At 39.5% G+C, this 25,477-nt stretch overlaps 2 protein-coding genes and 1 pseudogene across 4 annotated transcripts in view; 1 reads left to right on the top strand and 2 right to left on the bottom strand.

Moving 5' to 3' along the window:
• SLC17A4 (solute carrier family 17 member 4) overlaps positions 1 to 25,183 on the top strand; it is a 27,957-nt gene extending 2,774 nt beyond the window's left edge. The window contains exons 2-12 of one of the 3 annotated variants that reach the window (XM_032268623.1): positions 5,116 to 5,242; positions 12,421 to 12,626; positions 13,489 to 13,722; positions 13,809 to 13,896; positions 14,360 to 14,446; positions 16,661 to 16,779; positions 16,899 to 17,060; positions 19,969 to 20,101; positions 20,183 to 20,330; positions 21,259 to 21,349; positions 22,335 to 25,183. In XM_032268623.1, coding sequence (XP_032124514.1) covers positions 5,152 to 5,242; positions 12,421 to 12,626; positions 13,489 to 13,722; positions 13,809 to 13,896; positions 14,360 to 14,446; positions 16,661 to 16,779; positions 16,899 to 17,060; positions 19,969 to 20,101; positions 20,183 to 20,330; positions 21,259 to 21,349; positions 22,335 to 22,469 — 1,494 coding nt within the window. In that variant the 5' untranslated portion in view covers positions 5,116 to 5,151 and the 3' untranslated portion in view covers positions 22,470 to 25,183. The remainder of the gene's footprint in view (positions 1 to 5,115; positions 5,243 to 12,420; positions 12,627 to 13,488; positions 13,723 to 13,808; positions 13,897 to 14,359; positions 14,447 to 16,660; positions 16,780 to 16,898; positions 17,061 to 19,968; positions 20,102 to 20,182; positions 20,331 to 21,258; positions 21,350 to 22,334) is intronic. The other 2 variants (XM_032268622.1, XM_032268624.1) reach the window with 2 other exon arrangements.
• Positions 1,291 to 9,716, bottom strand: LOC116543216 (annotated as a pseudogene).
• Positions 25,176 to 25,477, bottom strand: part of LOC116543215 (sodium-dependent phosphate transport protein 1-like) — a 39,060-nt gene continuing 38,758 nt past the window's right edge. The window contains 1 exon segment of the mRNA XM_032268639.1: positions 25,176 to 25,477. Coding sequence (XP_032124530.1) covers positions 25,403 to 25,477 — 75 coding nt within the window. The 3' untranslated portion in view covers positions 25,176 to 25,402.

The following is a 25,477-nucleotide window of genomic DNA, read 5'->3' as shown; positions in this document are numbered from 1 at the left end:
TACTACTGCTCCAACTTGGGTCTGGGGAGGGAAGGGGTCATTTGGTTGTCATCTTGTTCCCTTTCTCTGTGAGCTCCTCCTCTCACCTCTCTTGCTAGCTGTGACTTCTGATCTTTCCAGGGTTGGTGGGTAGGGACTTACAAATAAGAGGCAGGGAGTGTCTGTCTTAGCTGGAGCTCTGGTGACCTGGAATTGGTGGTCTCTGGGTTGGATGGATGTTCAGTGCTGAATCCTTTATTGTACCCCACTGGGAATATCCACCAGTCCTCCCATGTCATGGATGATTTGTGTTCGCTAACTCAGCAGTTAGCGTTCCTTTCTCAGGTGTTGGGCATCAGGCAGTCAGCCCCTGCTTTTGGGCTCATGTGGCCTCTCCAGGCAGTTCTCATTTTAAGAGATTATAAACTGGATTTCACCTGAATCATCCATATCTGGTTCACAAGGGGCCTGCTGATCTCCACCTGGGCATCTTCAGCCATGCTGCTATGGGAGGCATGACAACCTCCAGTGTGGCGTCAATGTCTGCTGTGCTCTGCAGCCTCAGACCAAGAGTCAATGCTTCGTGCCCTTAGATTCTGAGGCATGCGTCACTCACCTTTACACACACTCACATACACATAGGGGACATGTGTCAAGCTCCCTGAAGGACCCCCTTGCAGGCAGCTCCTATCATTTGACTTGAAGTGACAGGACAGTGCCCTCCTCCTTTCTTTCCTGGAGTGAGTGTGATACCTGATGCAGAATATCAGCAACTATCTCTAAAGAAATTCTCACCTTCTTTATCTCAGCCTATTTATGTCCCTGAACTTTATTTTTAACTATAGTAATAATTCAAATTACGCTATTGTTGTAACACATTTAAACGCTAAAGACAAAGTTCAAAAGAATGGCCATTCCTGCCCTCCCCATTCCTTTGCGCAGATAGTCTCTATTTCTGCCTGGTTTCATCTAGGAGGGTTTCATAATTCTAGGAATATATTATCCATCTCCTCTAGGTTTTCTAGTTTATGCACATAAAGGTGTTTGTAGTAGTCTTGAATGATCTTTTTATTTCTGTGGTATCAGTTATAAAATCTCCCATTTTGTTTCTAACTGAGCTTATTTGGACCTTCTCTTTTTTTTCCTTGGTTAATCTCACTGATGGTCTGTCAGTTTTATTTACCTTTTAAAGAACCAGCTTTTTGTTTCATTTATCTTTGTATTTTTTGTTTGTTTCAATTTCCACTTAGTTCTGCTCTGATCTTGGTTATTTCTTCTGCTGGGTTTGCATTTGGTCTGTTCTTGTTTTTCTTTTTTTTTCCTCGTTTCAAGTTTTAATCAAAGCTTGTATATAAGGTTACTTTATTCCTACATCTTCTCTCAATTGTTTCTTCCTTGTATTTGCCCTTTTCCTTTCCTACTTGGCGAGATTTGGCTTTCCGTTCAAGGATCTTTTTGCAGTCTTTCTCCAGTTTTAGCCTAGTGATAACCACCTTGCTTGGGTGAATGCTTACATGGACAGTTGTGCCATTAGCCTTTTCCTGCTGCACCCGTTCAATATAGTTTACATATTTCTTCCTGTAAACCTGGACTACTTTGCCAATCTGCTGACCTTTATACTGTCCTCGTACAACCTGAACTTCATCATCCTTTCGGATGGGCATGGATCGCAGGTTGTACTTCTGTCTCAGCTCTTTGGAAACAGGGGAGGACATAATCTTCCTGCGAATGTGGGTAGGTGCATTGAAATGCCTTTTGCGATTCTTGCTTCAGTCAGAAGTCACAAAGGGATTGAACTTCATTTTGGCAGCTCCCGCTTAGGTGATGGCTGCAAAAGGGAAGAGCTGTTCTTGTTTTTCTAGTTCCTTGAGGTGTGAACTTAGATTGTCTATTTGTGCTCTTTCAGACTTTTTCATGTAGGCATTTGATAGCATGAACTTTGCTCTGAGCACTGCTTTTGTTGTATCCCAAAGGTTTTAATAGGTTGTGTCACTGTTGTAGTTCAGTTCAAAGAATTTTTAAATTTTCATCTTGATTTCATTGTTGAGCCTATAATCATTCAGGAGCAGGTTATTTAATTTCCATGTATTTGCACTGCTTTAAGAGTTCCTTTTGGGATTGATTTCCAGTTTTATTCCTCTGTGCTGAGGTAGTACAATCAAAATCAAATTTTGATTGCCTTAAATTTGTTGAGATTTATTTTGTGGCCTATTATATGGTCTGTCTTGGAGAATGTTCTATTCGCTGATGAATAGAGTGTATATTCTACAGTTGTTGGGTAGATTGTTCTGTAATTATGTTAAGTCCATTTGTTCTAGGGTATAGTTTAAGTCCATTGTTTCTTTGTTGACTTTCTGTCTTGATGACCTGTCTAGTGCTATCAGTGAAGTCCCCCATTATTATTGTGTTGCTGTCTATCTCATTTCTTAGGTCTAGTAGTAATTGTTTTATAAATTTAAGAGCTCCAGTGTTAGGTGCATATATATTTAGAATTGTGATATTTTCCAGTTGGACTAGTCCTTTTGTCATTATATAATGTCTCTCTTCATCTTTTTCAACTGCTGTTGCTTTTAAGTTTGTTTTGTCTGATATAAGAATAGCTATTCCTGCTTGCTTTTGGTGTCCATTTGTATGGAATATCTTTTCCCACCTTTCTGCCTTAAGTTTATGTGAATCCTTATGTGTTAGGTGAATCTCTTGAAGACTATAGATACTTGGTTGTTTACCTGTCTTTTAAATCTTTATATGCTTTAATATATGTATCCAATTCTTTGATGACTGTATAGTATTACAGAAAATATCTGCATTTAACTATGCAAATATTAAATAATCATTAGTTAGCTCCTGACTTTTTGCTTTCACAAATATTGCTTTAAGGAGTGTCCTGGAACATACTATTCTGTGTGGCTGTGCCCATTAGTCTCTGGTACACACCATGAAGCAGCAATACCAAGTGGAAGGGTGCAGCTTGCCTCCCTCAAACAATAACTGATTTCCCCACATTTTTGCCTAAGCTTGGTGCTAACAGTCTTAAAATGTTGATGAAAACTGATAGGCAAGAAAGAATAGGATCCTGGTTTTTTTTTTTTTCTTTTTCTTTTTTGAGACGGAGTCTCGCTCTGTCACTAGTCTGGAGAGCAATGGAGTGATCTCGATTCGCCGCAACCTCTGACTCCCGGGTTCAAGCGATTCTGCTGCCTCAGCCTGCCGAGTAGCTGGGATTACAGGCACATGCCACCACCCCCAGCTAATTTTTGTATTTTTAGTAAAGATGCGGTTTCACCATGTTGGCCAGGATGGTCTCGATATCCTGACTTCATGATCCGCCCACCTCAGTCTCCCAAAGTGTTGGGATTACAGGAGTGAGCCACCATGCCTGGCTGGATTCTTTGAATATCTATGTTCTTGATAGTGAAGTGAAGCACATTTCCCCATGTTTGTTCTTCATCTATACTCATATATTGTTCCAATAGTTTCCTACTTTTTACCAATTTACTGTCTTTTTTAAATTAGCTTGAAGAAGTTGTAAAAATACTACTCCATATTTGATAGACTGCTATAATTTATTTCTCTTCTTCTATCAATGATCTTTTATTATAAATAAGTTTTGTTCTTTTTGTGTCCTGTAGTATCCTTAAATATGTTTAGGTGTAGCTTTCATTTCATTTCTCTAGCTTAAGATTCATTATGATTCCTGAATCTGAGAAATCTTGCGGTTTCATCTATTCTGAAAAATCCTATTTGTTATTTTCTAAAGTATTCCTTTTTCTCAATTCTCTTAATTTTCTTCTCCTAGAAGTCCTATTCAATTCAACATCTATTGGACCTTTTCACTCAATTTTTCAGGTTCTTAACTTTGCTGTCATCCCTCATCTTCTCACTGAGCTTTATTCTGTATAATTTACTCTTTACCTTTCATTTTACTAATTCTTTCATTAGCTATGTCTAGTCACTTAGTTTCAAATTTTAATGCCTAATTGTTTTTTTTGTATTTCAGGTAGCCTCTTTCTTAAATCTGCCTATTCTTTCTGGTATCTTTTTATGTTTTAGAGTCCATATTTTATTTCTTCAATTATTTAAAGCATGCTTAGATAATGTCTTTGTCAGTTTATTCTATTTTTGGAAGCTCTCAGCAGTTTAATTTTGCCATGTATTGAGTCTAAAAACTTGTTTTGGATGGATCACTTCCTTGAGTGTTTATAATTTTTTATTTTGAGCTCATAATATATAGAGCTTCATCTGCAGTAATTCAATGTTACCTGTTTTGAGCAAATCAGACTGGGCTTGATTCTTCGCCCAGTTTTTTAGCTGGGGATGAGTTCTTAGACAATGAAGACAATATCAATTCCAAACCTCAATTCTCCATAACCTAGTTATGAACTTTCACAATTTTCAGGGGAGCCTCTTTATTTTCAAACCACAACTCAGGACAAAGAGATTTGTCACTGTCTTATTGTTTAAATGGGAAGAGCCTCTTTAACCAAGTTTTGAACCCCTTTGAGGCATCTGACTCTATATTAGGATCTCCCTTACAAAACTGCCTTACTGGCATGGGCCTAAGCCTTCATCCTTCATCCCCACAGGGCCTTAGATCTCAGGCCCCCGCATCACCGAAATTGATGCTTCTGTGCCCCAATCTCATGGTCACTGGAGTTAGTGCAGACATTTAACTCAATAGAGATATCTCTTATTGTCTTTGCAGCTATGTAAAAGGATGTTTGCTATATTTTAGGTAATATATATAGGTATTTATAATAGTTTTTTGGGCAATTTAATCCACTGGAACCTTCTAAATGAAATTTCAAATAAAATTGTCAAGCTTTCATGTTCATTTGATACTAATATCAATTTAGAGACATGGGAACACAGAACTAGAAAGGATCTTACAATTTATCAAGGCAATCCAGGTCACATTCCTCACTTTGGAGATACAGATACTAAGAACCAGGGTAAACTGCGACCTTTCCAAGGCCAGCCAATTGGTTAGTGATAGAGCCAGGATGATAAATTAGTTTTAATGAAGCATAATGTAGAACTTTTCTTACAGAGCAACATTTGCTCCTAATTCTTAGAAAGAACTGGGGCAGCATCATATAAAATTCTCTCTGTATTTACTTTTGCGTTCTTTTATTTCAGTAAGTAAATGCCAGTCCCTGGGAAGAGAGAACCGAAATGTCTACCGGAGCAGATATCAAGGCTACAGTGGGGGACATTCCCAATGATGGCAATTTAAACATGACTCAAGAGGAGTGCTCCGGGAAAGGTAAATCATGCACAGTAATCTGGTAGTAAATAAAACTAGGATCTATGGCACCTTGACTTCTCTTTTGTTGATACACATCATTTTTCTTGCTGTCACCAATTGCCAAGAATTCTATATAGCTATAAATTGTTATTGATAATTATTTCATTTCTAACAGGAAACTTTGAAGGTATATAAGACAGGCAGGTATCATGACATTATTTAGAAATGAAGGAAGAAAATCAGAGCAGATTCTAAGTAGGAAATAGAGACATCAACCTTGGCTTGTCTGATTCTAAGTCCAAGGCATGCAGCATTAGATCTCTTTGCTCTGTTAAATCCAGACCTGCCCCGACCCCAAAATGGGCTTTTCCTTTCTACTATGTCATAGAAGTCATCTTTCTTCCTTGCTCTTATCTATATTACAACATTATGCTTTTTATCATATGCATTAAGGGGAACTGTAGAACATTTTACTTTACCCTAAATGCTTAATGACTTATAACTATGTTATTCATTAATTCTTTTAAGGATATAGTCATTTCATAAGATAATGCCTTTAGAAAGAAAATCACTAACCACTGTCGAATGCTTTGTAAGACTCAACATTTTAGCCAGTTTGTCTGTTAAGAATTATGTATGTCTTCAAGAAAAGAGATTTCTCCTGATCTCACCCATCACAGAAGAAATCAGGAAATGTGAACGTTAGTACTCACCCTACAACTAGCTAACATTTGTCCCAGAATAAATACTATTCCAGTAGTCTTGGCCGAAGGTCTCATTTGTTTCTAAGAATTTCAGAGTCTACTAGACTATACCATTGGCCAAATTATTTTATCCTATCATTCTGTCTCTCCCTCAAAATCAGTAATATGAAGAACTTACGTGTAAAAATTTACTAAGGTGCAGTATAGCCTACTGGGTGAAAGCTCAGGTCAGAAATCAGAATACTTGAGTTTGCCATCCTGATTCTGCCATTTATGAGCTCATTACTACCACTCACATGATGTCCCTTCCTCAGTCCACCTTTTGGCAATCATTGGAAAGTTCATTTATAATTTGTCTAACGTGGAGCTCCTGTGGTCTTTCTGGTTCCTTCTATAGTCTCCTAAAACATCTGGCCCACCATGCCACCCAGTTCTCTGGTGACCACCCGGGAGCTATAGCTATATCGGACAACACCTTTGTAACTTACTTTACCCCAGCCTGTTGTTTCAAACAGCATCATGCTACTAACATTCATCCCTGTTTGGCAGTCTCAGCCTACCTAATAAGGCAGAACCCCAGCTACTCCTTCAAGCCTTACCTAGTTATTTTGTTGTGTATCCAAGTATTTCTCACAAATGCTTAGGAATAAACCTTGCTGATTGCCTCGTCAGTTGGTGTCCTATATCACTTTTCCTCTCATCTCCTTCTCTGGCTCATGGTCACTAGGCATGGCTGGATCTTCTATATCAGACTCCCAGGGCACTGCTGGGGCTTTCTCTGGGTACCAGTCCCCAAAGGCTACTGATGTCTTTGCTGTGCTTCTAAGATACTCAGAGAGCTGAATCCAGGTATTCCATGGGATGTGGAGAAATGCCCTCTCCCGCGTTATCTGGTCACCTCGTTACACAAAGGAACTGCTCCAATAACCCAGAAACCTTGAGTGAAAAAAGCTGGGCCTTCAGGTTCTGCCTAAAGATCAGTAGTTTTTCTCTATCAGGCTCAGTTAGGGATTTCTGGAGCTGGGCGGAAGACAGACATCACTTTGACCTTCTGATCCCCTTTTCCCCTAGAGGTCCATGGGCTTCTGTATCAGTCTGGGCTATATCACAAAACCAAAAGCAAATTTGGCATTTCTGAGAAGAAAGAAGATTAATATAGGGGACTAGAAGATTCCACAGATGTTGGAAGGTTAGGGAAGCAAAAGTCAGGTTGGTTAACTTTCAGAAAATCCAGGACATGACACTGCCAATGGTCTGAGCCATGTGCATCACAAAGTGCGTGATTTTCAGGATGCCCCAAAGTCACAGGCCGAAATCCCATGTTTAACATGACTGATCCTTGCTCACCCACCTGCAGCTGCCTCCAGAGCATAGTAGTTTCTCACTGAGTTCAGCCTGCCATATTGTGCCAGAATGCCCTCATTTATGGAATCTGAATGGAATCTTTTTGCACGGTAGTCTGATGACTGTAGCTTCCAGATATTTGTCCCTTTGTTACTGTGAAGGCCACAGAAGGGTGGGAAAGGCACTGAGAATGATATCAGGGACAGTATCCTTTCTCCATATCAAAAGCCTGCAGGGAAGATACACTGCTCACCTCCACGGGGAAGAATGCCATCTGAAGGCCAATTTATAATAGCATCCCTTTCTGAAAGCCATGGAAATGAATAAAACAAATACAACACTTTGAGAAAGTACCTCCATCTAGGTTGAAATCAAGGAATTGTTCCTACCAATGACACACTACAAACTCCAAGTCTCACAGACAGATTTAATACAATTTGGAAGAAACTGAGAGAGGAACCAAGAGCTGATAAAACTCCCATCCTTGAGGCATGGGGCAGTGTTAGAGGAATAACAGAGGATGCTGTGGAGCTTCAGCCTGTGCTCCCCAGCTTGGAGCAGCAGTGTCCAGAAGCAGGGCAGACCATAGGCACCATGAGCCCCTCAAGGGTCTGCAGTGCTGGGATGTGCCGGATGAATCGTGCATGGGCCCACATCCTGTGGCTTTCCCCTTGCACTTCACTGGCCTTTCTGATCTGCAATTTAGCATCAGAGGGCCAGTGCTACAAAGCAGTGGAAAATATGAGTGATTGGAGAAATCAATTTGGAAATTTGCAATGGTTTCTCTCAAATTCTGCAATGTTATTGCAGAATTAAAATGGTACAGTAGTTAGCTTCCCTTGAATTGGTGAGGGAATTTCCTACCTCCTCCTCCCTGCCGCCTGCTGCCACCAGGCCACCCACATAAACCACCGCATCATAGCTGGGCCTCAAACCAGCATAGGTGACCCTGTGCAGGGGTTTTAAAATGTGAGAACAAAGTCACGCACAACTGGCCTTTATAGTTCAAAGCTGTAGGGGTGACTACAGGGGACTTACAGAAATATGCTTGCACAAAGGAAAGGATAAGGTAAGGCATGTGTTAAATAAAAGAGAAATTGACAGACACACTTATGAAAGATAATAGTTCATTGTAATAGCTGTCACATGAGTGCATGCCCTACATCAAGCACTGTTCTAAGCAGTCTGTATGTATTAATTCACTGACTTCTCACAACAATCCTTCAGAGAAGGTACTACTAGCATCATCTCCATTTTATAGGAGCCTGCACTCAGGCTCAGAGGCACAAAAAGGTAGCAGCTAGATTCAAAACAGCTATTGTTACCCATTACATCACACTGCTATGCCTATGTTATTATGGGGAAATTGAGGAATATTTTCATCTTCAATTTCTTAAAGTTTTCAATAATGACAATAATAACAATAATTAAGCATACAGTGTAGGAAGTAAATCAACAGAAGAATATGGAAGAAGTCCCTAACAGAGATGAGAAACAAAACTAAGGAGGAAAAAAATGTCACTGTGGAATTAAAATGGAATTGGCAGTGGCAAGGAGAAGACAGATTTGAAAAAGAAAAGAAAACAGATTATGTAATAATAAATAAAAACTAGTTAATTAAACATCCAATTCACTGAGCCTACAACTTCAAGGAAATTATGTAGGAAAATGAAATAGACAACATTAATGTAGAAAATAATGTGAACTCAAATCATGAAAAATTTGGATTAAAAAATGTATCTGAGAGCTGGGTCTTTGATTAAAAAATATGCCACTCATGGTAACAAAACAAACAATCCACTACTCAGATTAATCAGGCAGAGCGATTAAATAAAAGTAATTATCAGAAAATAGGAGACAGAAGTCTTGAAAATGTATAAGATAATAATTATATGAAAAGTACCTAAGTAAATGATTTTCTAGGAATTATAATTTATAATGATAAAAACTTCAATTATCATTATTTATGAAAATTTAACATTTTAAATATAATTTAATTATATTATAATTTTCTAGAAATTATGGTTTCTAGGAATTATACATTTTATTTTTATAATTTATAAATTTGGATAAAGAAAAAATTATACATGTCAAAAAACACAAATGAAGAAAATTGTCTAAAAGTTATTCCTTTTAAAACAAACACAGAAACAAACAAATATATCTGGTAATTTCACTAGAAAAATTATATAAGATTTTTAAGGAGCAGAAAATGCCTATTTATCCTGTGCAAAAGAATTCCAAATAATTTATATAGCACCCCACCTTCTGAAGATGGAGCTGAGCTCCTTAATACTTAAGTGTGACTGGTGTGTGTGACTTCCTCCAGAGTACATTTGTACATATTAATTCATACAAAAAATTAAAAAGATAAAAAGAAAAAAGTAATTTTACAGTGGAGCAACCTGGAAAACACTACCTGAAGCCAGGGACCAAGATCAACTCTAAGAAGTCTTGATGACAGTGTGTGGCCTTAAGATGATGTGATAAGCATGGCAGTTTACTTCCATGGCCTTCCTCTAAAAAACACATAACCTCAGTCTAATCATGAGAAAAATATCAGACAAATTTCAATTAAGGGACACTCCACAAAATACCTTACTGGTATGCTTCAAAACTGTCAAGGTCTTTAGACATTTTAGAATACAAGGTATTTAGAATACATTTTAAAAACAAGGTAAGTCTGAAAAAGTGTCATACCCAAGAAGATTCCAAGGAGACGTGACAACTAAATGTAATGTGTTTCTCTATATAGGGTTCTGGAACAGAAAAAAGGACATTAGGTAAAAACTAAGAAATGTGAACAAACTGTGGACTTTAGTTGTTAATAATATATCAATGTAGGCTTATTCATTGCAACAAATGCACCATAAGATGTTAATTACAGAGGAAATTTTGTGTGAGATATAGAGAAACTCCATAATTCTATACATCTAAAACTGTTCTAAAATTAAAAATTTATTAAGAAAAAATGGCTACGTGCCTAAAACATCTCAGATCATAGATTGACATGGAAGCTTATAACTTTTTTTTTTTGAGACAGAGCCTCACTCTGTTTCCCAGGCTGGAGTGCAGTGGCGTGATCTTGGCCTCCCCAGTGGCAGCTACTGGGGAGGCTAAGGCAGGAGAATTGGTGGTGGGCAGAAGTTGCAGAGGTGGGGATTACAGGTGCCTGCCACCGTGCTAGACTAATTTTTGTATTTTTAGTAGAGATGGAGTTTCACCATCTTGGCCAAGCTGGTCTTGAACTCCTGACCTGGTGATATACCTGCCTCAGCCTCCTAAAGTGCTGGGATTACAGGTGTGAGCTACCATACCCAGCCATAACTTTTAAAATAAATAAATAAATAAATAAATAAATAAAAACAAAGCTAGAATACCAAAAAATAACACACACCTATATACATAAACAACATATTAAGATCAACTATATATACTAAATAAAATTCTAGCTAAAGCATTAGCAAAATACATCATATTTTAAAAATTTTAAATAGCCTATTAAGAATAAGAAGAGATCATCCCAATAGTACAAAGATAGTAGGCTATTATAACTATAATGAACTTACATAAACTTATTCAATTGTTATCACAGTGCCTTGAGGTAGACTCTATTATGAATCTCATTTTTCAGGCAAAATTTGGAGCCACAGAGAGCTCAGTACCTTGCCCAGAGCACAGAGCTATAAGTAGAACACACACGTTGGAATTGGAATGCAGGTATCTGATTCCAGGATTAAAACACAGTTTGTCAAACCTATTTATTCCCATAAAAAATATTTAAAAGTAGGAACAGAATAGTTTAATATAATTAAAGTACATGTCACACCAACAACTAGAGGCATACCTAATGATGTAATGTTTTGAAGCACTCTCAGTAAATGCAAATATAGCTGAGGTGTCCTTTCTTACCATTTCTATTTAGTCCATTTTTTGAAAATGACAGTGAATTAAATTACCCAGGAAAATGAAATATGTGTTGCAAATAGTAAGCATAATCAACTATATTTTCCCATCATATACATATGATTTGTCTTTATTTCTTTATTGAATCAAAACCCAATGGGGGAAAAACTGATGAAAATGATGGGGAAAAAAACTCAGTTACACAAAAAGAAAAAGTACTTTACAAAATTTGTGAAGGCCTTAACTATAAAATTCCACCTTGGACAGATTAAAAGACCAATACTCATACATGGGTAGGCTAGAAGACAATACTATAAATGTGGCAGTCATTCTTAATTTAATCTGTCATATCAATATGACTGATCAAAATTCCATTGTAGATTTTTTGTGGATGGTGCATTGGCCGGCTTGGGGGTGGGAAACAAAATGCTCTTAAAGTTGAACCAAAGATGAGATCTGTCAATTTCTGGAACTTAGCAAGAGCACTACCACACAAAAGGAAGCCATGCTGTCCATTCCAATAGCATTTGCTCCCTTTCAGGAGTCAGGAAAATGACATCTTCATACCTTGTGATTATACATTACCTCTGGGATTTTTCTACAGGGAGAGTGGATGAACTCTGTTTCAAACTAATGTATTTGGACTCAACCACAGGGATATCCCCAGAGCTCCTATGGAACACTAGCAAATTTTGTGTAAGCATAGAATAGAAGTTTACTTCCATTAAGTATTAAATTGAAGTATTAAGATGAAGTTTAAATGATTCTATGAGCTAACCATCGCCTATCTTTCAAGTTTCATCTCTCTCCAGTCTCAGACAAACTAATCTTCCATGTTTCCTGGTTATAAATAGCACTTTCAGCTTTCCCAGCTGCCCAAGCAGGGAACTTGGGAGTCATTTCCAGCAATTTCCTCTCTCTCACTGCCCATATCCAGTCACTGCTCCCAGCCAATTTTTTCTGTAAATCAATTTCTTCCCATTCCCATTCTAATCTTCTTATCCCAGAGTCCTGCCTGAAAAGCTCTCACTTAATGCTTGTTCTGACCAATTCCCCACATTCTTCAAGTCTCTGAGGAATGCTTCTGAGGGAGCCACCTCCCCCATTACCTCCCAGGGGGACAGATGTCCACGACACACCTACAGAGGAATGTCTGGTCTCCCTATATTTCTGCATTCCAGACTTAGGAAGAGTGGGAGAAAAGCATTCTGATTGTGACTTTGCATGCCCTTCTCCTCTCAGGCTTTTGTTCAATCCGACATGGACTGGCCTTCATCTTGCAGCTGTGTAATTTTTCAATATGTACCCAACAAATGAATTTAAGCATTGCCATCCCAGCTATGGTGAACAACACAGCCCCTCCCAGCGAGCCCAATGCCTCCGCAGAATGGCTCTCCACTGACTCCCAGGACTACTGGAATGAAACGCTAAAACAATTTAAAGCAATGGTAAGTTTAATGAGACTCTGGACTCTTTCTTTGACTCAAATAATTTGACTTAAAGAGTTATCTTATAAAAGAGTGAGATTCATTTATCCACTAAGATCTACTGAACATGTACCATGTGTCAGGAATGGCACAAGTAGATAAGTATCAGGCCGAGCATGGTGGCTCACACCTGTAATCCTAGCACTTTGGGAGGCCAAGACATCTTTACTAAAAATATGACAATCAGTCAGGCATGGTGGTAGGCACCTGTAATCCCAGCTACTCCAGAGGCTGAGGCAGGAGAATTGCTTGAACTGTGGAGGTGGAATTTGCAGTGAGCGGAGATAGTGCCACTGCACTCCAGCCTGGGCGACAGAGCGAGACTCTGTCTTAAAAAAAAGAAAAGAAAATTAAAAAAAATTAAAACTATAGTAAGTATCTAAGGGGATTGCATCCCTACTTAGTGTCTATGAGTATAACCAGAGACTAAGATAGAATGAAGGAAACATTTTACCATTTAATGGACATAAATTCTTCCCCTACAATGATGAAAATCACTACAAAATATGTTTCACAGATTTGTCTGCTTTCTCTTCCTTCCACATATTTTAGTACCTTACTTATGATGCATTTTTCTTTATAGCCTTTGTTTCTTTACAGGCCCTCTTATATTTTTATTTTTTGGTTAATTGTGTCAGGGTGAGCAGAAAGAGTATGTTGGGCATATATTTAGGGGCTTTAAATATGTGATACTGGTATATTGGAGGAACTGGAGAGATGTAAAAGGAAAGAACTGCCAATTATTTTTTGCTTCTCAAGTCCAGACAATAAAAACTGTCAATTCTTCAGCTAAAGACAAACAGTAACTCTCTTTGTCATCTAGGCCCCTGCATATGACTGGAGTCCTGAAATCCAGGGAATCATCCTCAGCTCCCTCAACTATGGCTCATTCTTGGCCCCAATCCCCAGTGGTTATGTGGCTGGAATATTTGGAGCAAAGTATGTGGTTGGTGCTGGCTTGTTTATTTCCTCAGTCCTGACCCTCTTCATTCCACTGGCAGCTAATGCCGGAGTGGCCTTGCTCATTGTCCTCCGGATTATACAAGGCATAACCCAGGTACCAAGATATTTTCCAGGTATAAGTGAAATATAGGTTCCAGAATGACCTCAGATCTCCAAGAATGAAATTTCCCCTCCCCCCAGGTTATGGTATTAACTGGTCAGTATTCAATTTGGGTCAAATGGGCTCCCCCACTGGAAAGGAGTCAACTCACCACCATTGCTGGATCAGGTAACTGATACCCTAATCCCCACCTTATATATACTGTCCAAGAGAACTCTGCAAAGTCCTCTCAACAGAACCAAGATCTTATCTATCAATCACTCTATCTTCCTAGTCCTTGCTTTAAAGCACTACCCCATGCTGCCTTTCTTGATCATAACTGAATGACCCGAATGTTTACTATGCACCAAATATTCTTGTGTTTGCACATATTTTCATCTTATCCTCAAAACAATTTTATAAGTCAGCTATATATAATTACTTCCATTTCACGCATAAGGACTTTCAGATAAAAATAGACTAATAACTTGCCCAACATCACATAGTTACCAAGTGAAGGAGCAGGATTTGAACCTAGATAGTTTGGATTGAAGCTCATACCTTCAATCACTGTGCAACTCGGCACTGAAGAAAGCACATAGAGCCCCAAGATGGGTCCTCTCACCAGAACATCCTTGCCTCCTCTGTTCAGGGTCAATGCTGGGGTCCTTCGTTGTTCTACTTGTCGGTGGTCTCCTCTCCCAGACCATAGGATGGCCTTACGTCTTCTATATCTTTGGTGAGTGTGCTTTCCAAATCTCAAATTTTTATGACAGAAAATTCTGTGATGCAATTTATCTATAGTTAACTAAATCCTAATAGATATGGATATTGATATAGCTAAAGCTGGTAGTGTTCAGAGCCAACTATGTTTAACATTTATGTTTCAGCAGCCTGAGTTTATAGTTAGAATAATTTTATGACATTAGAGGCGTCATAACATTCCTTATTGCTTCTAAATTTAACCTAAAGGACCTCAGAGCAAACAATTTCATAAGATGTTGAAAATGTTATCTTAGGGTGAGTGCAGTGGCTCATGCCTATAAACCCAGCACTTTCGGAGGCTGAGATGGGTGAATCACATGAGGTCAGGAGTTTGAGACCAGCTTGGCCAACATGGTGAAACCCCATCTTTAGTAGGAATACAAAAATTAGCTGGGCGTGATGGTATATGCCTGTAATCCCAGCTACTCAGGAGGCTGAGGTGGGAGAATCGCTTGAACCCAGGAGGCGGAGGTTACAGTGGGCTGAGATCACACCACTGCACTCCAGCATGGGCGACAGAGTGAGACCTTGTCTCAAGGAAAAGAAAAGAAAATGTTATCTTAGTCGTACTACATTTTAGTCATGCTTTTTAATTTAACAGATTCTTTTAAATTTCTCCAGTTACTATTATGGCAAAAACCACAATTACTTTTCAACCAACCTAATATGATAGCCAGAAAATTGTGTGACTGTGACTTAATCATAGGTAAAATACTTTTTAGAGTGGAGAATCAACCAGTGGAGCCTACAGGGAAGGGCAGATGATGTGAGGTTCAGAGTGGACATAATACACAGACAGACACGGCAGAAAGGTTCCAAAGACACATGGGAAGTTCCAGAGGCAGTATTTTACTACATTACAGTTTTACTTTCATGGAGCTGTGGTTGGAATCCACCTAGCTGCTGTCAGCTAAAGTTTGTTTAATTTTTGAAACATTCTCCAAAATCCCACCCCTAAATTGTCTATGGTAATTCCTTCTAGTCCCACTAGTGTGTTCATTAGAGGACAGGCATCTTTGATCAAGGGTTTCTGTAACATCATGTCAATATATTCACCAAAAAACATATGTAATTATTCCTTAGCACAGCACACCAACCTTCAAAGTTTCTATTATGAAAATTTTGGAAGGGCAGTTTACAAAAATTATTCAAACAATGAGAAAATCTTACTGTGCTTATGGTTTTGAGAAACAGTAAGGAACATATACACAATAGAAACCCATTTCATATTTGTTGAATAAATATTAACATCCTCCAACCACAATGGGTAACATTATAATTTTCATATCTATCCCTCCCCACTTGATTAATTTCCTTGATGGCAAAATTGTTTCTTTGTCATTTTATATTCTCAAAATTTAGCAAAATGCCTGGTGTATGGTGGCTGCTGTATGATGCTTGTGAAGGAATTTGTAAATGACATGCTAGCCAAATAAAGAGAGCCCATAAGATTTCTTAAGATTCTAAAAAGGGAATCTGAAGATGGGCCATATTTCCACTCAATACTGATAATGTTAAATTTTCAACTCTGTAATAATATATGTATTAGAAAAAATTTCTTTGCTGAGGATTAATTTCATTTCATGTCTAGAAATTGGGTAATCAATTTCACATAATAATGTACTACTGCTCACTCTTACGTGCTTTGAGGAAGATAAGAGATAGCTACGGAAAGGTTTAGTGATGAAAGGAACTCTGCAAAGCATGACTAGCAGGAGGGATGCTGACAGGTACATGAACAGTGAGGGCATTTTCAAGCACGTGGGGCAAACACGCTACTAACTTGTAACAGTGTGCTATAGCTTAAATAACAGTGCATTTCAAAACCTCCCAAAATTCAGTGGCTTAAAACAATAATCATTTATTCCTGTGGTTCTTTGTGGGACAGCTGGCCAGCTCCATTCTTGAGAATGGTCTTCCAATAGTATTGGGATTTTAAAAAACATGCTTTTTAATGCTTAGGCTTGAAACTCCTCCATGCTATTGGCAAAAGCAAGTTGTATGGCCGAGACCAAAGTCAAGTGGTGGGGAAGTACCCTCCCCCTGTGATAGGGCCATGCAAGGGATAGATGGCAGAAAGAGTGTAGTACTGAGGCCAGCCATTCTGTCAACCACAGGATTCATCTTAGCGTCAAACTGAAAGAATAACTTCAATCAATCTAGTGCTAACTGGATCCTCTTGTCCTAGGAGGAATTGGCTGTGCCTGTTGTCTTCTCTGGTTTCCTCTCATTTATGATGATCCTGTGAATCATCCCTTTATCAGTGCTGGTGAGAAGAGATACATTGTGTGTTCATTGGCTCAGCAGGTACATTGAGGAATTCCTCTGACATTTCTCTGTGTCCCTCTATATGTCTCAGAGATGAAGAGTGCAGTAGAGAGAGCTGTCTTCTGATGGAGGGGACATTGATGTGTGCTTTCTTCCAGGATTGTTCACCAGGCTGGTCTCTTCCCATTAGGGCTATGATCAAATCCTTACCACTCTGGGCCATTTTAGTCTCTTATTTCTGTGAATATTGGCTTTTTTATACCATTATGGCATACACACCAACGTACATCAGCTCGGTACTTCAAGCAAACCTAAGAGATGTAAGTACAGAGAAAGCTCATTCTGATCTTCTGTTTGCTTAAATGCTTAAATAAATAGAGCTCATATATAATCCTGTCTCTCCCATGATCAAAATCAGGGGATTAGGACCAGGACCTCCACAGAGGAAATGCAATCTAGTTAATTTGGATTCTGATTGATCTCAATATGGTTTACTACTTACTACAGCAGGATGATACATATGGTTCTAGGTCAGCTTGATATTCATATACTAACATATTTTAAGGGCCCTGTGCAGAAATTTTATACTCAATCCAATCAAAATTTGCAAACAAGATGCTCTGCTGGCAGCATAAATAATAAAGATTAACAAAACAAAATTTTGCCTTTGAGAAAATTGTGACAGAGAAACATAAACAACATATGCTGAAAATAAGACATTAATAGCACATAAAGTCCCAAATAAGACCTACAAAAAATTTGTGGAATAACGTTTGTTTCAAAAAGTCATTTTTATTCAGGTATAACATATAGAAAGAAAAGTGCATATATGTGTACAGCTCTCTGATTTTTCACAAAATAAGCAGATGTTCTGATTGGCTGATGGGAGCCTTTCAATTTCTGCTAGATGGATGTCTTAAAAGTGGCTAAGAGTATATCAGATTTCATAACCTGTTAGTGACAGTTAACAAAGCCATTGTTACTCTTTTATTCTCACTCTGTACTCAGGAAGAAGCTTTCTCATATTGATTGGGTTCCTCTGTTGAAAATATGCTAACTAGCCAACAGAGAGCTGACCTTCTTAGCAGTGGTCAGCATCTGCATGCAAGTAGGCTGCAGGCACTGAGATTAGAAAGCCCCAGGAGGGAGTGGCTCTGGGTCTTTTCGAAGAGGAGGAGGGCCAGCAGCAGACAATTAAACCAGAACCTTAATCCAGGGGATCAGAGACCAGATAAGCAAGATGTCAGTGCTGGGCGGTAGACTTCCTGAGGTTGGCTGTTGGGAACGATTTGTCTCTGGTGTAAGGCTGGGTGGGCTTGAACCACAGAGGCCAACAATGAGGAAGAGGAAGACGGGAGGATGAATGGAAAAGACAAGTTGTGACGAGAAAGCAGAGCTTCCCAGGCTAGGAAGTCAAGAGACCTGGATGCTCATTGCCCTCAGGGTATTTTCTCACTAAGTCATGTAACCTGGACAGCCTTGGCTTACTCATCTGCAAAATGAACTACTTGAACCAGGTAAAAGCTAAATCCTTTCCATTGTTTGGATTATATACAACAGAAGAGACTCTTTTTCATTGTGTTTTATTTTATAGAATCTTAATTTAGTTTAATTGATAACAACAAGGTTCAACATTTTAAAAACTATATTAAAAAATAGAGTGGGCTGGGCACAGTGGCTCATGTCTGTAATCCCAGCACTTTGGGAGGCCAAGGCAGGTGGATCATCTGAGGTCAGGAGTTTGAGACCAGCCTGGCCAACATGATGAAAGTCCCATCTCTACTAAAATTTTACAAAAATTAGCTGGGCATGGTGGTGGGTGCCGATAGGCCCAGCTACTCTGGAGGCTGAGGTATGAGAATTGCTTGATCTGGGGAGGCAGAGGTGGCAGTGAGCTGAGATAGGGCCATTGCACTCCAGCCTGGGTGACAAGAGTGAAACTCCATCTAAAAAAAAAAAAACAGTGAGAAATCTTTATTACCTTACTTTTCCTAATCTGCCCTTTTCTCCCAGCCCATTCCAGTGATAACTCTGTAAATTTCTTTTTTCTTTTCCCTTTTTCCTTTTGAAATAGTGTCTTGCTCTGTTGCCCAGGCTGGAGTGCAGTGGTGCAATCTTGGGTCACTAAAGCTTCAATTTCCTAGGTTCAAGCAGTCCTCTGACCTCAGTCTCCTGAGTAGCTAGTAGCTGGGACCACAGGTGTGTACCACCATGACTGGCTAAATTATTTATTTTTTTGTGGCGATGAGGTCTTGCTATATTGCCCAGGCTGGTCTCAAACTCCTGAGCTCAAGTGATCCTCGCACCTCAAACTCCCAAAGTGCTGTGATTACAGGTGTGAGCCACCATGCCTGGCCTAATTTCTTTTACATTCTTTCCTTATGAGAATGCAAGCATACATGAATGTATATTCTTATTTTCTCAACTTTTTAAAATACAAAACAGTATACTCTGTAATATGCCACTATGCTTATATACTAGGTTTTTGCCACTTAATATATCATGGGAATCTTTTCATATCAGTACATGAGAACCTTGCTGAGCAATATTTGGATTGTTTTTCATCTTTGAGCAATGCTGCAGTGAAAACCTTGTTCATTTGTCATACATTTGTGCAACTCTCTGTGGAGAAAATTTCTGCATATGAGATTATTGAGTCAAAGGGTAAACACACTATAAACTTTTATATTTGTTGTCAAATTGCCCTCAATAGAGCACCGGTAATATTTGTGAGAACCTGATTCTCCACAGTGTTAGCACAGAGTATGTAAACAAAAAGTGTGTGTGTGGGGGAGGTTTTTGCCAATTTGATCCATGAAAAATAGTATCTCACCATAGTTTTATTTTGTATTTCTTTCATTATGAGTAAGATTGGAAACCTTTTAACATGTTTAGGAGCCACTTATTTTTCTTTTTTCTGTAAATTGTCTGTCGTTATTCTTTGCCTATTTTTTTTTTAACTAGGTTTGGGTTTTTTAAATATTTATTTCCTTCCACGTGATTTTTATGTATAAGGAGAGCATTAGTTCTTTTTTTTTTTTTTGCAAGCTGAGCTATAAACATATACATACTAAAACTATATTGGCTCATTCCAGTAACATGGTATTTGTATTAAAAGTGATGCGTATATAAAGAAAAGCCCCAAATGTGTACAATCTGTCCAAGGCCGTCTTTGTCATGGTGGGGGTGGTAAGGGCACATGCACCTGACCTAATCTCTGGTCCTCAGAGTGGGATCCTGTCTGCCTTGCCGTTTGTTGTTGGATGTATCTGCATTATCCTTGGAGGTCTATTGGCAGACTTTCTTCTTTCCAGAAAAATCCTCAGACTCATCACCATCAGGAAACTCTTCACTGCCATTGGTAAGGGCGAGGCTGGACATGGGTGAACGTGGGAAGCTCAGAGCAGCCTCCAATTTTACTCTGTTTATCCTCCTACTCCAGGGGTTCTCTTTCCATCTGTGATCCTCGTGTGTCTACCCTGGGTCAGATCCAGCCACAGCATGACCATGACCTTCTTGGTGCTGTCTTCTGCCATCAGCAGCTTCTGTGAATCAGGAGCCCTTGTTAACTTCTTGGATATTGCTCCTCGGTAGGGACCTCTTTTGCCTCATCCTCTTAGAAACTCAGTTCAAGTCTATCAGCCCTAAACCTGCTCTGATGCACAAGTAAAATGTGGCAGGTACAACTGGTCGCCGGAAGTGTCAGCACCAGCTCTACACCCTACATCTAAATAATCCCAGGAAGGGATGCAAAGCTGGTCAACCATTGTGAACTTAGTTTTTCCAGGTGTGAACAAGAGGAGTCAGTGGCCATGCTCACAATCAACTGAGGGAGACTCACACACATCTCTCTCTGTTGTGGATTGCAGCAGTTGCCCAGGGTGGGATCACTGAAAGAATTCTTGTGATTCCATAGGGTATGCTCATGAAAATCTTCTTTAATAAAGACAAAGGACACAGGATTGCAGGAGAAAGATCTGTCTCTGATACAGTAAAAACAGAGTTCACTGAGACTTCCAATCATAGCTCCCAGGGTCCTGTTCCAGTCAACAGGACATCCTTCATCTTCAGATAATGAACCACCAAGAAATGTCGTCTCAGGGGAGCCAACATCTCATTCGATGAGGGATCTTTTATACCCACAGAAGGTATAAAAGTTACAAGATCAGACTCAACAGTAGAAGCCAAAACAACACAACAAAATCCTTATAAGCCAGGTGCAGACCATCCATGTGACTATCTTGCATAAACAATGTTGACAAGTTCATAGAGGTTACCCCCTTGGGAGTACCAATCCCTAGCACAGGATTACACTAATAATTAATCAGTACATTTCATTCTGGTTTCACCAAGGCTTACACCATTCCAGCCATCCACAGAGATAAGTACAGAGTTGCAACAGACCAGCAGAGATTAACCCTTTGTTTGCACAGGAATGTTTCCCTCCCTCTCTCAGGTACTGAGACTTTTAAACATAGGTATACTTGGGTATAGTAGAGTACCATCTCTCTCTCTCAGGTACACGGGCTTTCTCAAAGGACTATTGCAAGTCTTTGCACACATAGCTGGAGCCATCTCTCCCACTGTTGCTGGATTTTTCATCAATCAGGTGAGGTCAAATGTTCTGATGAATATTCATAAGAGAAACCTATAGAAGCATGGTGTTTTCACATTTGCCCAGGCTTCTATCCTAGAAGATGCATTTAAAGTAGTCAAAATAAACCAACTTACATCATGACTTAAGCATTTCCTAAGAATCTTATTGGTATAAACTTTACATGAATAAAGAAGTGTATGGCATTCTTCTTTTCTGCCATATACTTCATTTACTTGTGAAAAGCACTTACTGCCATATACCATTCATTTACTGGTGAAAAACCACATGCAAGTTGAAGGATGACTTTCCTGTGGTTTTGCACCAGTAAGTCAGAAAAATAAATGAATAATAACAAAGAAAGAGTATTCTTTATGAAATCAAGTCCCTTATCTTTTTTGAAGCTTCGATTCCCTTCTAGGCACTAACACACACACTGTCGGGAAATGGTTGCTTAAAATGCAAACTCTCAAACTGATCTTGTTTCTCCTGTCATTTATTGACTCATTCATTCAATAAATATTTGACATTAGTATGTGCCATGCACTATTTAAGTGAATAAAACACAATTCCTTCTCTTGTGAAACCTATATCGTAGAAAAGAAACAGAAAGTAATCTATGAAAGTAAAATATATATTGAATGGTAGCAAATGCTAAGAAAAGAGAATAGAGTACATAAAAGGGGGTTGAATTTCTATTTTAATTACGGTGATCCAGGAAGGACTCACTGAAAAAGGAACATTTAAGCAAGGAGTGAAAGGAAGTGAAGGTGTGAGACAAATAGATTTCTGGGGGAGGAGCATTCCAGCCAAGGAAATGCCCAGTACTCTGGCCCTCATGGCAGAAATGTACCTGAGTATTCCAGGACCAACCAGGAAGCCCACAGGAGTCAGAGTGGAGGTAGGGGAGGGAGCAATAGGACACGGAGCCAAAGCCTTTCTGAAGCAAGAGGGACAAGAACTGGGTTAACGTTAATAACTTGTAATTTTCTACCTACAGGATTCAGAGTTTGGTTGGAGAAATGTCTTCTTGCTTTCAGCTGCTGTTAACATATCAGGCCTGGCTTTCTACCTCATCTTTGGCCGAGCAGATGTGCAGGACTGGGCTAAAGAGCAGACAGTCACCCACCTCTGAGCAAACCGAGAGATGTGTTAGATCCCGGTGCTTTGTTGCTTTTTGTTTTCCCTCACAGACATTTCCCTTTCATGCCTGCGTGACTGATAAGCCATTAGCCAGACCCTGACTATGTAATCCTAAAGATTTTAGCATGCCTGGAGATTTTACAGGGGAAGAAAATAGGCTATTTAACTGTAAGCTACCAAAAGCATAGGTGTGTTGAGATTTCCATATGTTCTCCACTCTTCCACTGTTATCCTGGTAAAAGAATCAGGGGCTGGGGACAATTTCTTTCAAGCAAAAGAGGAAGCCAGACCTTGGGACCAAGAACTGAGAATCACAAGGGTGTTGTGCCCAACATGCAGAAGATGAATCCTCTGAGCTGTCATCAAAAGAAAGCCCCAAACAACAGAAAGCATAGTGTTTTCCATTGTTGGTGAAAAATGCCAAGGAGGAAAGAACAATAATGCTTCTATCATGACAAGGAAAAAGAACGTGCCTGCAACTAATGGGAGTGAGACAGGACGCTTTAACTTTTTCAGACAGCTTGCATTCTGTGGATACCAGCTCTGGAATCAGAGTCGCTTCTGGAATATCTCTACTTGTAGAACCAGCTTTTGGACAGTTACCGTCTTTCAGGCCATCTTCTTCTGGCCCACATCTGCTTTTTGGCTTGGTGCAGATCTTTGACATCTTAGTGAATGGACGTTGCCCAGTGTCTCTTCTAGCCCCTCCAACAGTTCTTCATGTGTTACTGCTGCTGGACACTGACCCATGATGTCAGCCTTCATCTGCCCCTTTGACTATTGGAGTCCCACGCAGCATTCAGTAGGATTCAATTCAATGTGGAACCATTCAACATTCACCTCCTTAACCTAAAATATCTTCCAAAGATGTGTGTAAGACACACACTGCCTTGACCTCACACAAAATGTCTGGAGAAATGTGTGTAGTGCTTTTGTTAAAGCCCCTATATGGGCAGCATGGGGGATCATAAGATAGCAAAACCATTTCAACACTGAGAGAATTAATGCACACACACCTTGTGGGGATGGCAGAAATTAAAACCATACACAGTATTAAGCAGCAGATAACTTTAATCAAAGTATCAAACACGTGAATATGTAATAACAACTGTAGAAATAATGAGTGGTTACATGGCGTATGAAAGTGGATGATAAGTGCACTAATCTGAGTGTAAGGGAGGACCACCCCTACAAAGTTCCAGCTGAGTTGGGATCTGAAGGACAATAGTTAACTGGTGTGGGAGGCTGAGGGGAGAACATTCTAGGAAGAAAGAACAGCATAAGCAAAAGTTTCATGGCAGGAGGCAGCAACCAGGTATGGCCAGAGTACAGCGAATAATGGAAGTATGGTTTGTGAGGAGGCTGTAGAAGAATTAAGGTCAGGCGCACACAGGATTCTGTGGGCTCAGTGAAGTGCATTGGTCTTTATTTTGAAATCAGTGGGAAGTGTCCTGGTTTTCAAAGGCTACTCTGCATGAAAGATCAGGTTGAAGTAGGAGGTTACAGTGTAGTCTAGGAGCCACGATGGCCCCTGGCATGAAGGGAATAGACATGGTGAGAGGTGAATGGGTTATTTGATTCAGCGAATAAACCTGACAGACCTAATAACAAATGATAGAGTTGGGCTCAAAGAAGGAGCTCAAAACAAACATGTTTAAGATTGTGAGAAGGTCCTGGCGACACAGAAAAGTTGCCTATGCACAAAAACACAAAGCACTAATGGAAAGTTCCTGAAAAGGTTGGGACAAGGAGGAATTTTGTGACCTGAAGCCCAGTTATGAAAATGATGAGAGATGGTGTGAGGACAGCTCCTGCCTTTTCACCCGACAGCCCAAGATCGTGTCTTCATCCACTAGTGTGAGATCCAGGGAGGGTCTCATTTTTATATCTTTCTTCCTACTTGGAAGGGAGGCAGTAAGTGGAGAAAGAAAAAGATCTGAAGTGCTCTTGTCAGACCAGAGGAGAGAGGCCCTGCATATTTCCTGGCAGGACTATCACCACACTGTTCCTTAGCTGCTTCAGTTTCCTCTACATATCCTGAATGGAAACTTCTAAAGCTCAGGAACCATGACATACATTATTTTGTAACATCTTTAATACAAAGAACAACAGTATCATACACAGTAAAAGCTACTGACAACTGACACAGTATGAATCAACGAATGAACAACTCCAGAGTAGGGGGAGAACTATTAGGGAAGAAATGGATAGGAAGAAAAGAGGCCACATTTTTATTTAATTCCATTTGTTTTCTGAGCATCTAATCATCTAAACGTATGGATTATCTTTTTTTTTTTTTAATCTAAAATTAAGATGTTGACAGATTGGGTCTGCTCCATATCATTTCTCCAGCAGTCATCAAGCCAATCCCAGGCTCTCAGTGACAATTAAGATGCTGTCCACCAGGGCACAAGATCACTTGCTTGTTTCTGAGCCACTCCGTGTCTGCATTTATCCATCTCTTTTGCCTTCTCTGGATCCTGTTCTTTCTTTCTGATCTGTCACTTTTAGCTATTTCTGAAAATGAGTTACATTTCTCCCTGGGCCCACCAGAGAAGGAGCTAATTTGTGCTGTTTCCTCTAAAATGGGCCATCCTTAAATTATGGAAATCTAAAATTTTGCACTGGTTCACACATCTACAATGAGGGACACTAAAAGTTGAAAATTGTGGAAAAAGTCTTTCATGAAGTCTTAGAATAAAATTTTATCTTGTGTGTGTTTATTAGTTTAACAATCATTTATAAAGCAACTGATGCAGAGAGAAAGACAGAGGTAAACCACCACCCCCATTTAAAATTCAGATATGTTACATGTTACAGACAATACATGTTAAAAAACGATGCTCACAGGATATGTGGGAGTGTAAAACAGGCTCCTAGGACTCCTACCACCTTCGTCCTGATGCTGGTGATGGCCCCACAGCCTCAGCTTTGTGTGCTGGTCCCTCTTCCCTTCAGTAAGAAGGTTGGTCCCAGGCTCTGCAAGTGCTCTGTTTCACA

Source organism: Sapajus apella, unplaced genomic scaffold (genome assembly GCF_009761245.1).
Source record: "Sapajus apella isolate SASKATOON/1434 unplaced genomic scaffold, GSC_monkey_1.0 scaffold184, whole genome shotgun sequence".
Lineage (NCBI taxonomy): Eukaryota > Metazoa > Chordata > Mammalia > Primates > Cebidae > Sapajus > Sapajus apella.
Note: the sequence above shows the minus strand (reverse complement) of the source record. Positions and strands in the feature narration are given on the sequence as shown.